Below are 13,818 nucleotides of genomic sequence, written 5' to 3'. Positions count from 1 at the left end.
GCGTTTTGGCTAAGGGCTTAAAAAAACCCGATTTCATTTGGGGTGTGCGCTGCAGCTGCTGCTCAAATAATCGCATTTTTCTTACTAATCCCAAGAGTTGACCATGGAAAATCCCAAGATTAACCAAAAATCCCAAGATAATAAAATAACTGACATATGTCAAGCCTTGGAGTCCTAAATATTTACTCTGTCTGTCTATCAGGAAAAGATACTGATAAATTGAATTGACGGTATCTTTTCTGAGAGAGAGAGAGAGAGAGAGAGAGAGAGAGAGAGAGAGAGAGAGAGAGAGAGAGAGAGAGAGAGTATATTGCAGTGTATTCATGCTTGTTAAAAATGTCCAGTACGGGTAATTCATATCTGGAAGAAAAAAAATATGAATTTTGTTGCTGTCAGTCGCATGGACTAAATTTACAAAGAGCAGGGAACAAATCTTGACATTCCTCGAGAGATAGAGAAATGAACCAAGGCCATCTAGGATGAACTCTCTCTCCCCTCTCAACTATACTGTAAGTGTTAACTTGAGTCTCTGAAACCAATAGGTATTACCACACGCGCAACTGTATGTGTGTGTGTGTGTGTGTGTGTGGGCATACTGTTAAAAAATGTGCTGTACCTACAGGTAATAAATACCTACATCTTGGAAGATAAAACAACAACGAAAACAATTTTTGTGTTGTTAGTCCGCCGGAGGAGATATAAAGGTTGTGACCAGCAGAGAGAAAGATTAACATTTTTCCAGAGATTAAAGAGTTGAATTTTGTTTTGAAGCTATGTCACAACCGCGTTAGTAAATAGGTATCATCTTCTAAAGAAATTGTTTTTCTTTTCTTTGCGGAAGAATCTTCAAACCATTTTGCATTCAAAGTAATGAGAAGGAATCATTCTATGCTTCATGTAATCAGTAAAATACTTACACTAATAAAAACTAAAACTACGTATTGTATGTAAAACACACATCATTGTTAGCTTCGCGTGTGTAAACGTTCATTCTAAGAAATTCACAGAGTAGTACAACTATCACCTGATTGGCTGGTTGGTAGCCATGGAGATCTGTTATCCAATGACTGCCCTGTGCTTCTGTTCTATTTATAGACATATGCCGTCGTGGATGGCACTAGGTTTGAACGTTACCATGTTCGTGATTTTCTGACTGCTGACGGCAAAATTTACTCAATAATTTTCTTTATATAATTATTTCTTTGTGAAAACAATAATATAATTTGATCATTTTAACTTTAATGTATAGTGGTATGAAAAATACCAGTGTGTCGTAGCGATGCGTCATCAATATAGTGGTATGAAAATACCACATGGTGTTGTAGCGATACGTAATCACGAAGTACAAATCCTTTTCCCATCCTCAAAATTTTACGACTCTTCAACTTCAAGATCGATTTGGTGAAATATATTATATAGTCATACTTATTGTTAAAATTCACAAGTTGAACTGCAAAACATTATTATATTTTGATTGTCATGTACATATATTTTTTGCGTTTTAAGGAATGTTTGTTTTGAAAATAATAGCTATTAGTGAACATATGATATTAATTGTCCCACAATTTTGTTATAGGTGATCTTAGTTATCTCACATTCATTTAACAGTATTATATTAATATTTATTTAAATAAACTGTAATTAATAAATAACAATAATGAAAAACATAAAGGGAAAAATTTTTTTTGCTGCAGTAGTGATGTTTGTTTGATTATGCATCTGACCTCACATTTCCGAAATCTGAAAAATTCCAAAAACCGAAACATCGGAATGTGTGTGTACTGCACATTTTTTTTAAACACGCACACAATGTCTACACATTTACTGATACCCGTTGGTGAAAGACTTAAATTACAGTATTTATTCCTGAGAGAGAGAGAGAGAGAGAGAGAGAGAGAATGATTTAGGACTTCAAGGCATGTTATTTTTACAATTATTTTATTATCTTGGGATTCTTTTTTAATCTTGAGATTTTCTATTCAATTCTCGAGATTAGTAAGAAAATTACCGAAACTTGACTAGCAGCAGCACACATCTGAATGACTCGGCCATTAGCATGCTAAACCACCAACCTTATGAACTGACGCTCTCGGAAAAGGAACTCGCATGATACATGAGATACATGATAAAACCACTGTTTATTGGTGAAAATTTGGGGGTCGCATGATATGCGAGATCGCACGTTACTCGAGTATTTATGGTATATGTTTTTCTATGCAGTAGTCACTTCTGTTATCAATATGATAGTGTCATCATTATGCAAGTAGTGCAAGACCATTAGTTGATTGTCATTAGAAAAAATATTATTAAGATACATACTATACTTATATGAAACAAGGTAATTTTTCATTATACAAAATGTTTTTAATTCGAAATATGACTTTAATATGTCTCGTTGCGAAGTAATTATTTTTTTGGTAACAGATTGTGTTGGGAGGATGTTTATTGTGTTAAAAAAGTTATGTGATTCCTCATTCCGTTTGCTTTTTTCATTTGATTTCATCATAATACAAGCTTTACATTATTTATCTTTTATTGGCTTGAAAGCAACAGTAAAATATGTTCTTTCCAGCCCAGCAGTTTTGATTAAAATGATTTTCTTTCAATTTTATCTTCGATTGTGTTTTGATGGCATAAGTTTACGGGAGATTTATTGTTGTTGCCGATGCAGAATAATAGTCATTAGCAGCTTGAGCAGTTTTCCCAGCTTTAGCTACAACTGGTTTAAATGTAACAGTACATTTCCTTGCTGATCTTTGATCTATAACGAATGAAGTTATTACATAAAAATATATCAGTCCTATTCTACAGAACGTCATTTATAACTATGGTTATTCTTTACTATTGTACGATGGTTGAAATACAAGCCAAACGGATGTTTGTTGTTATCCAATTCGATTGTACTTAGCAAAAAAGTTGTTTCGTTCGGTTGTTCATGGCTGTACGCATTTACGCAACGTGTATAATGTTAAATCATTACTTTCACCATTCTCTTTTGCAGTTTTTTCAACTTATTTAACTAGAAGATGGTATAAAGTTAGTCTATAGTAATTTGGTCTCTCATTCCCTAATTGTATGCTGCTGCCTGTACCCATTGCAAGCAAAATTTAAAAATATTTTCAAAATATTGTCGTGTCAGTATTAGTTGCTAACCAACCCCATTGTAAAATCGACAATTTCGTCCCTTTCTTAGTTGTTTTGATACATAGAGAACCATTTCAATGTAAATTCAATATTTATAGGAAACCAACCAACAACTTAACTCTTAACTTATGTTCATTTCTATTCGGGCCACCATCTTAATATCAAAATATCTATTTTTTCTTCTATGTTTTCACGACCATTGCGCATTGTCAGTCCCCAATACAGTAGTGCCTCAGGTTACAAAATTAATCCGTTCTGAAGTGGCCTTTGTAACCTGATTTTTTCGTATCTAGAACTACGTTTTACATGTAAATTGTCTAATTTGCTCCAAGCCCTACAAAAACACCACAGTAAATTTTATAATAAAGCTAAATTGACCAATAAACAATGAAATACAACAATTTGGACCATTCAATACTTAACATAACCATGACTGTACCTGTAAATAAAGTGTATTAGTGTACAGGGTACAAGAAATACTGTAGGTACGTATGTAGTAAAATGTGGAACCTTACCTTTCGAGTGAGGTGATGTCCGAAAGTGACGACAGAGGAGGAGGACAAATGGCAGAAAACATGAACACTTAACTTTACGAAACACATTAAAAAAGGGCAGAAAACATTAACACTAAACTTTACGAAACACATTAATAAATGGCAGAAAACATTAACACTTAACTTTACGAAAAACTTGAAATTACATTTTTTTTCTTTTTTAGCCTTTTTCTGATTTTTTTTTTTTTTTTTTGCTTTTTTACTTTACGTTTTTTAAGAAATTTTAATTTCTTCACTTCCAATTTTCTGTTTTTTCATATCACTTGGACCTTCCTGTTTACTTACTACTACTAAAGGCCTCTTTAAAAAATAACTACCCAAGGAAGATTGCTTTTGCCTGCTTTTCAAAATGTTTCTGAAATGACTCAGGCAAACGTCATTGAACTGCGCAAGCATACGACCTGTGTAAGCCTTTTCAGGGTGTCTCTTTTCTACAAATGATTGCACTTTATGAAAAGCAGCTAGAACATCCTTAATTTCTGCCGTTGTCATAGGGTCCTCCTCCTCACCGCTGCTAGGAACTCTTCTTGAACGACGTTATGTTGCATTGCCTCCAACTCCTTCAGGTCATCCGTCGTAAGCTCCTCTTGGTGCTCCTGGAGAAGGTCATTGATGTCATCCTTGTCAACGACCAGCCCCATGGACTTGCCGAGTGCAACGATCTTGTCAAGATCTGGTTGTGAAACAGTTTCAGGATCGTCAACTGTTTCTGAATCTGCATCAGCTTTGCACACGTCAAATCCCTCGAAGTCTCGGGCTGATACGGCATCAGGCCAGAGTATCCTCCACAAAGAATTCAAGGTTCACCTTGAAACCTCCTGCCAAGCTTGATCGATGAGTCGGATGCATATGACGATATCGAAATGCTCCTTCCAAAAATTACGCAAGGTGAGGTTTGTGGTATCGGTGATGTCGAAACATCTCTTGAAAAGATTTTTTGTATACAGCTTCTTAAAGTTTGATATCACTTGCTGGTCCATGGGCTGGAGGAGAGGGGTGGTGTTAGGTGGAAGATAAAGAACCTTGATAAAAGAATACTCTACTAGGCCAGGAGGGTGAGCAGGGGCATTGTCCAACAACAGCAGACATTTCAGAGGGAGGCGCTTCTCTTCCAAGAATTTCTTCACTGTCGGGCCTAAACTCAGATTTACCCACTCGGTGAACAAAAGTCTTGTTACCCAAGCTTTTGCATTAGCCCTCCACATCACTGGATCTTCTCCTTTAGCACTTTGTGGGCCTTGAAGGCTCGAGGAATCTCAGAATAATACACAAGTAGTGGCTTCACCTTATCCCCATTGGCGTTAGAACAAAGTGCAAGAGTAAGCCTGTCTTTCATAGGCTTATGCTCGAGTAGCCTCTTCTCTTCCTCCGTGATGTACGTCCGACGGGGCATTTTTTTTTTCCAAAAAAGGCCAGTCTCGTCACAGTTGAAGACTTGCTGAGAACTGTAGCCTTCCTTGATTGTCATCTCGTCGAACGTCTTAACAAAGGTTTCGGCCGCTTTCGTGTCCGAGCTGGCAGCCTCCCCATGCCACACCACCAAATGGATGCCAGTCCTTTTACGGAATTTATCAAACCAACCCCGAGAATCCTTGAAGTCTGGGGTTGCCGTCGATGTCCCTTCTCCTCCGTCATCTTCAGCCTGGGCAATCAGATCACCGAAAAAAGCGCTAGCCTTCTGGGAGATTGCTGTCTCGGTTATCGTATCACCAGCGATTTCTTTGTCTTTTATCCATACAAGAAGCAGCCTCTCCATCTCATCATGCACATGGCTCCTCTTGTTGGACAAAATAATCATGCCCTTGGAGATGTAACTGCTTTGATGGCTTCTTTCTGCTTAAGGATGGTGCCTATCGTCGACGGATTTCGGCCATATTCCTTAGTGATCACACTCAACCGCATGCCAGCTTCATACTTTTTAATTATCTCCATCTTCGTCTCCATAGAAAGCATCCTCTTCTTTCCGTGAACTTCAGCAACATTCTTGGGACCCATGGCTAATAACGTAAGTTAATTAAGCTCACACACAGCACGATAAAGTAACTTACTACAAAGAAAGCGAAATCACTAACACGAATTTACGTTAACAAACGAAATCTATGTGAACGAATGAATTCCACATGTGTACGATAATGCTGATGCAACGAAATAGTTGAAGGACGCCTTTACGTAGAGGCATGTTGGGACAGATGCTGACCAATAGGAGAGCAGGATCTTATGGCAGTGACTAGCATCAGGAACCAATAGGAGAGCGGGAGGATGGTGGCGAGTCTACTCAGTCGGTGGTGCGCGAGTTTTAAAATTGTTCTTGGCGGTCCGGGCGAATTGTGGTTTTCAGTACATACACCCTTTCGCAACCTGAATTATTTTCGTACACAGAAGCAAAAAAATCTTTGTCTTTGCTTTCATAACCTGGATTTTTCGTAAGTAGGGACTTTCGTATGTCGAGGTTCCACTTATCTATACGTATGCAACTTCTACCCCTTCCAGCAGTAGGAGTGAGTTACCACTTATATTCAGCCAACAAGGCTGGCATGGGCAAGAGAGAAAGAGAGAGAAAGAGTGAGGTTATCTCTTTAATCTCTCAGGAATGGTAATCTACTTCTTTTTACTAGTGACTGACAACAAAGATTTGATCTTCCAAAGATGTATTACCTTTAATATGCATTTTAAAAGCACTATGAACACACACACAACACACACAGCGTGCATATGTGTTAATACCAATTGGTTAAAGAGACTCAAATTAGCAGTACGTATCATTTCCAGAGCAGGTCATGCTGTTGCCCTCTCTGCCCAGAAGCCAGTTATTTTTGTCTACTTCCTACATGCATTATGTCTTAAAGTTCTTGTATTTTCTTTCTTTTTTTTATTTTTGTTTTGTGTTTTTGTGTATTTTTTACTATGAGTATGCAAACCCATGAATCATCTAAGCTTCCCAAGCCTCAGCGTAAATGCCCTAGGATTGATAACAATCCTTGCTCTTGTTTTCTGCATGCTTTGGATTTAGATCTTCATTTTACTTGTAACAATTGTAGATCAAATTTTGGTATGACGAGCATGTGGATGTGTATGTGTTTGTTTAGTTTGTATGGAATTGGCAGGAGTCAGTATGATAATGAACTTATACAGTACATGTACTTTACAGGTTATTGACCTATACAGATTATTAACGCAAAGTTCTTAATTTGGCTCTTTTGTAAGTTTACATTCATTTTAGCACCCCATAATGTGTGCAACTTGACTTTCAGGTCCACATGAAGCAGCATAATCGTCCATCTGTGGAAGTTTTGCATTGTGGAAGCTGTCCAGAAAAATTCACCAGTTTTGGTCAGCTTATGAAACACATGCAGTTAGGACATTCCAGGTATGTTGTATTGCCAGATCCAGGCTTTTTTGTATGTAGGTACAGCACCAAATTTCTGGCAATCTTGATGGTAGAATTGTACTTGATTCCATATCTTCTAAACCATCAGGGGATACATAATAGTATAGCGCTTTGAAACTAGATGTAACCAATCACAGACTGAAAATATTTTTAAAAATTTCCTTAATGTTCCAATGTTCCAAAAAATAAAAATATTAAAAGTGAGAGAGATATAACATGAATTTATGTTTAATCGTTTATTTGTGTGTGAGAGAGAAGGAGAAAGAGAATGAATTTATATTTTTGCTATTATACAGTAGTATATTATGTTGTTCTCATGCTTGTTATTTAAAACTATATTTTATTCCATGTACTTGGGTTGTCCATATAATAAGGTTCTCAAGGAGCTGCAGTCGCAAGGAACGCTGTTATGCAGGATCCGGTGACAATGGTGCCTAGCTCTCTCTCTCTCTCTCTCTCTCTCTCTCTCTCTCTCTCTCTCTCTCTCTCTCTCTCTCTCCCCCCGGTGAACTGTCTGCGATGCTCAGCCTTGGCTTGGCAGCTGATAGAGATAGTTTCCACTCGCTTCTCCCGCCAGGTTCGAATTGCGCTCAGTGATTCGTTTTTTGTGTGCAAAAAACACTGCACTGGTGGACATTCATTCCCAACTGTGTGAAGTCTACAGAAAAAAGTGTATGAGCGTACAACATGTGCGCAAATGGTGTAGAGAATTCAAAGACAGACGTCCATAACGCATTTCAGAACTGGAGAGGAGCTGAAAGAAGAGGTTTTAAGCTACCTTTGCGGAGCAGCGGGAGAGTTCTATAATTCAGGCATAAAGAAGATGGTACACTGCATGCAGAAATGCATTGATCTCAACGGCGATTATGTCAAAAAATAGGAAAAAGTCTAAGCTTTCCAATAATGTATTATTCAATGGCAATAATCGTTTTTCATTGTGAAAAATCTTTGGGAACCTTCTTTTACGGACAACCCTCGTATGTACAGTCCACATGTATGAGGTTGTAGACTGCAATCACTTATGCAATGCAGGCTTAAGAAATAATTTTTTGCAAAGTGCATTTATGTTTTGCTAACCAGTCTTAAAAAGTGTGACAAGAAACAATGAAGAAGAACACTACATACTGCACTTTTAATTTGAAAAAGTATGTATGGCATGATTGACATCAGTGGAGAAAAATTCTAAATTTTGTGTACAGCAGTTCAAGATTCATCATTATTATATATTTTTTGTGTATGTACAAATTATGTTCAGTGGAACCTAAGGTTTTGTAAATAATCCATTCTGGAACCTCCCACAAGGTTTGAAACATACAAAAACCGAAACAGTAATTCCCATGAGGAATAATGTAAATACAATTAATGCTGTCCAGGCTCCCAAAATATAAAGAAAAAAACATTTTATAGGAAATAAGCAGTTTTACATACAGAAAACAATAAGAAATAGAAATATAAATGAATAATGAACATATAACATCACTCTTACCTTTATGGGAGACTTGTTAGCGTATGGAAGACAGAGAGGTGGTGAGGTTATTGTTTGGAAGTGGAATCTCCCTCTAAAAGGACTTCAGGTATCAAGAACCTTTCTGGGGTTACTTCTCTATGGTTTTTAGTGGCACTATCTGGGGTTACTTCCCCACTTCATTTTTTACTGGAACTAGGACCAGCTTGAGAGTCACTAGACCCCTGTCGCACAACAAGACTGTCCAGAGAAATTTGTTTTTGGTGTCTTTTAAAATCTGCCTAAAGTGATAGTAGAATGCATTGTCTTTAAACATGTTAGAGACAGATTTTTAGGATAAAACTTTTCAACAAAATGTTTAGCATCACTCTACTTTGCAGACATTTCTTTAATCACTGAAGTAGGCACCGTATCCCCCTATCTTTTCCTTCTCCTCCTTGGATTCCTCATCTTCCACCTGTTGCTGTTCCTGCTGAAGGTCTTGCAGCTCCATAGTGGTTAGCTCTTCCATGTGGACATCCACTAACTCTTCCACATCCTCGCCACTCACATCCAAACCCATGGACTTCCCCAGAGACACAGTAGATTCCACAACAGGCGTAGGGTTGTCAGGGTCAGCCTCAAATCCTTCAAAATCCTTCTTGAGGTAATACTCTGGCCACAATTTTCTCCAAGCAGAGTTCATTGTCCTGGAAGTTACTACCTGCCAAGCCTTATCTATAAGACTTATGCAATTGAAGATATTGAAGTGATCCTTTCAGAACTCTCGTAAGGTCAGTTCAGTGTCTGAGGTCACTTCAAAGCACCTTTGAAACAATGCCTTTGCGTAAAGCTTCTTGAAGTTTGAGATGATTTGCTGGTCCATGGGCTGGATGAGAGGAGTGGTATAAGTGGCAAGAACTTCACAGTGATAAATTTAAATTCACCCAACAACCGGTCTTCCAAGCCAGGAGGAGGTGCAGGACCATTATCCATTACCAGGAGGCACTTGAGGGGCAACTGATTATCCTGGAGGTATTTTTTTTTACCATAGGGCCAAACACTTCATTGACCCACTCAATGAAAATTTGCCTTGTGACCCATGCAATTTATTCATAACCCTCTTACGCCGGAGTGGTAAATAAAAAATTGTCTCCCGTATGCCGGAGGCATTTCGGAGTGAGCGCGGAAGCGGAAAAAATATTTTTTTCAAAAAATCACAGCGCGCTTAGTTTTCAAGATTAAGAGTTCATTTTTCGTTCCTTTTTTTGTCATTGCCTGAAATTTACTATGCAACCATCAGAAATGAAAAAAATTATCATTATCACATATAAATAATGCGATATATGATAGCGCAAAAACTAAATTTCATATATAATTATATTCAAATCGCACTGTGCGCAAAACGGTTAAAGGTAACAAGTTACTTTTTTTTCCTTGTAATGTGCACTAAATTGCGATCATTTTGGTATATAACACATTGTAAAACGATAAAAGCAACACAGAGAAAATATTATCACAAAATAATGCATGAATTCGTAACGCGTGGACGTAAACAAATATTTTTTTCAAAAATTCACCATAAATCTAAATATTGTCCTAGAGACTTCCAATTTCTTTCAAAATGAAGACAAATGATTGAATATTACTATACTGTAAGAGTATTATCTTACAATTGCAGTTTTCGACCATATCTGACGAGTTAAAGTTGACCGAATGTCGAATTTTTATATATATATATATTTTATATGCAAGTATTTCAAAAATAAGAAAAGCTACAACCTTCAAATATTTTTCGTTTTATTCTACATGAAATTGCGCACATTTTCATATATAAAACTCTATGAAATGCCTAATATGAAATGGAGCAAATATTCCGAGAATGGGACGTACGTATTTTGGAGATTTGTGGCGGAGAATCCGCGCGCGGAGGGAAGGAAAGATTTTTTTTTAAATTCACCATAAATCTAAATATTTTGCTACAGACTTCGAATTTGTTTCAAGATGAAGATAAATGACTGAATATTACTAGACTAAGAGTTTTAGCTTACAATTGCGTTTTTTTACCATTTCGGTAGAGTCAAAGTTGACTGAACGTGGTTTTTTTTTCTATTTATCGTGATTTATATGCAAATATTTCAAAAATGAGAAAAGCTACAACCTTCAATTATTTATTGTTGTATTCTACATGAAATTGCGCACATTTTCATATATAAAACTTTATGTAACGGCTAATTTAAAATGGTGCAAACATTACCACAAACGCACGTATGATTTTTTCGGAAGAGTTACCGCGTGGACGTAAAGAAAATGTTATTTTTTTCATAAATTCACCATAAATCGAAATATTGTGCTAGAGACTCCCAATTTGTTGCAAAATGAAGGTAAATGCTTGAATATTACTAGAATATAAGCGTTTTAGCTTAAAATTGCGTTTTTTTTGTTTTTTTTACCATTTCGGTAGAGTCAAAAGTTGACCGAAGGTTGAAATTTTGGCAATTATCGTTATTTATATGAAAATATCTCAAAACTGATAAAAGCTACAACCATGGGTTGTTTTTAGTTGTATTGTGCATGAAATTGCACACATTTCCATATATAAAACTATATAACGGCTAATTTTAAAATGGTGCAAACATTACCACAATCGCATGTATGATTTTTTTCGGAAGAGTTACCGCGCGGACGTAAGGAAAAAGTTTTTTCATAAATTCACCATAAATCGAAATATTGTGCTAGAGACTTCCAATTAATTGCAAAATTAAGGTAAATGATTGAATATTACTAGAATATAAGCGTTTTAGCTTACAATTGCGTTTTTCGACCATTTCGGTAGAGTCAAAGTTGACCGAAGGTTGAAATTTTGGCACTTATTGTTATTTATATGAAAATATCTCAAAACTGATAAAAGCTACAATCATGAGTATTTTATTGTTGTATTCTACATAAAAATGCGCACATTTTCATATATAATACTTCATGTAACGGCTAATTTACAATGGTACAAAAATTATGTCAAAGTGACGAAATAATTTCTGAGATGTGTCACAGATACTTTTTAGTGCGGCAAGAAAGAAATTCGCGCTTGCGTGCCTGCGTAACGATTGTAAACAAAACAACACCTTGATCCGTGAACTCCCAGCATTCCCCAAGGCGTGTGATTCAAAAGTTTTAGGCTGGTAGGCCTATAAGTATTTTTCCGCAAATTTAAAAAAAAAACTTTTGTAAGTCGACGTAAAATACGTCCAGTCGGCACACGGGAGACAAAAAATGTTGACATAAAATACGTCCAGTCGGCGTAAGAGGGTTAATAACATAGTTTTTCTTAAATACTCAGGAAATTTCAGTGTTACATCAGTAGGGGTTTCACTTTGAAATCCTCAATGGCATTTCCACAGAACAAGAGAGTTAGCCTGTAATTCATAGGCTTGTGCCCGGACAATGAACTTTCTTCCTGCGTGATGTAGGTACTCTTTGGCATTTTTTTTCCTAAACAGGCCTATTTGATCACATTTGAAGACCTTCGGCCTCAAGATATTCCTTGAATTCCTGAACAAATTCTTCAGCAGCACGTTTGTCAGAACTTGCAGCCCCCGCATGCTGTACGACACTATATATCCCCGTATGCTTTTTGAATGTTTCAAACCAGCTTCTGCTGGCCTTGAAATCACTAACAGCAGCACTTGTAATTGGCATTTTCTTACTTAGATCTGCATGCAACACCCTAGCCTTTTCACAAGTGATTGCTTCAGAAACACTATCCCCCACTAATTGTTGTTCATTTATCACACTAACAAAAACTTTTCTACGTCTTCCACTAGTTTTATCTCTGTTTTGTTAATGGAGTGACCTCTTTTGCAATATCAGCTGCCTTAATTTCATTTTTCTTTGCTAGGATAGAGCTGATTGTTGACACTGACTTGCTGTACATCCTAGTGAGATCACCAACATGTGCACCACTTTCATACTTCGTTACAAGTTCTTTCTTGAATTCTTTCATATTTCTGGTCTTTTTTTTACTGAAGGGCTGGCACTTGGAACTTTCTTTGGCTGCATGATGGCTTGTTTGCAGTCAGTTTTTCTAGCAAAAATATCACAAAACACAATGAACTTGTGCGGCAAGTTGGACTGCGTGCAAGGTGATGCTTGTTCAGTGAGAAACAAAGGCAGAATGGGTCACAAAAGATGGAATGCCTTGTTTGGGCACCCTTTACAGGTCCTGGTCACACGGGAGGCCCAGGAAGGAGCATTTCCAAGTGTATGAAGTCTGAGGAAACATATGAAACTTGAGACAAAATTTCGTTGGAACAAAGTCTACGAAAACTGGATCGTACAAAAACCAGGGCATACAAAACTGGGGTTCCACTGTATATAATTACTCATCACTCAGACATGCTCAGCTCTCTTATTCTCTTTAATGGTTTATATAATGTTCATTAAATTTTACAACTTGGAATCACTGTCACCTTATGCTTCTTTGCACTATAAATGTTTGATGCAGTTATACTATAACGATGATATAAGTACATACTTTCTTCACAGAAACACCATGGTATAGTTTTCTTAATCCATAGCCAGGGTTTAAATGTTTGTTACAATACCACCTTATAGTAGAATTTTGTTAAAATCTGAGTATCATTACCTACTTGCTTTGTTATGATTTAAAATCATACTGGCAGCAATATTGCTATTCATGAATGCTCAATAAACTAACTTGGTAGTCTTTGGAATTTCAAGTACTCTCCTGTAATTTTATTGACTTAAAATGGGTTCCAGATCATTGGTTTCCAGAAATTAGTTGGTCTGTTATATAGGTATTAAAAAATGTAAACCAGGTCTCCTCAGATTAAAAGGAATTTTGATATCAAACTGAAGTACTGTACCAAAGTGTATATATATATATATATATATATATATATATTATATATATATATATATATATATGTATGCATGTATGTATGTACAGGCGGCCCTCGGTTAGCGGCAGGGGTTCCGTTCCTGGCAGCCGACGCTAAGTGATTTCCGACGCTAAGCGATTTTAAAGCCTGCGGCCGCTGCACACCTTTTGAAACTCTAGACCAGTCAAAGGCGCCATAATCCCACAATGGCGCAATAAGTAAAATTATATTTATGCAGTATAGTACTATAGAATTTACTGTACAGTGGTACTGTACAGTACATTATAGCCTTATAAATACTGTAAAGTGAAAAAAAGCCTAGCTTTAATCCTTTGGGTGTCTGGAGTATGTAAAGATATAATACGGTTTATACAGTGTTCCTGTAGCTGT

The 13,818-nt window shown here is 36.7% G+C and overlaps 1 protein-coding gene across 1 annotated transcript in view; it reads left to right on the top strand.

Moving 5' to 3' along the window:
* Positions 1-13,818, top strand: part of LOC135224859 (uncharacterized) — a 201,307-nt gene that overhangs the window by 154,618 nt on the left and 32,871 nt on the right. Inside the window, 1 exon segment of the mRNA XM_064264184.1 lies at positions 6,950-7,065. Coding sequence (XP_064120254.1) covers positions 6,950-7,065 — 116 coding nt within the window.

The sequence above is a fragment of the Macrobrachium nipponense genome, chromosome 12 (assembly GCF_015104395.2).
Source record: "Macrobrachium nipponense isolate FS-2020 chromosome 12, ASM1510439v2, whole genome shotgun sequence".
NCBI lineage: Eukaryota > Metazoa > Arthropoda > Malacostraca > Decapoda > Palaemonidae > Macrobrachium > Macrobrachium nipponense.
Note: the sequence above shows the minus strand (reverse complement) of the source record. Positions and strands in the feature narration are given on the sequence as shown.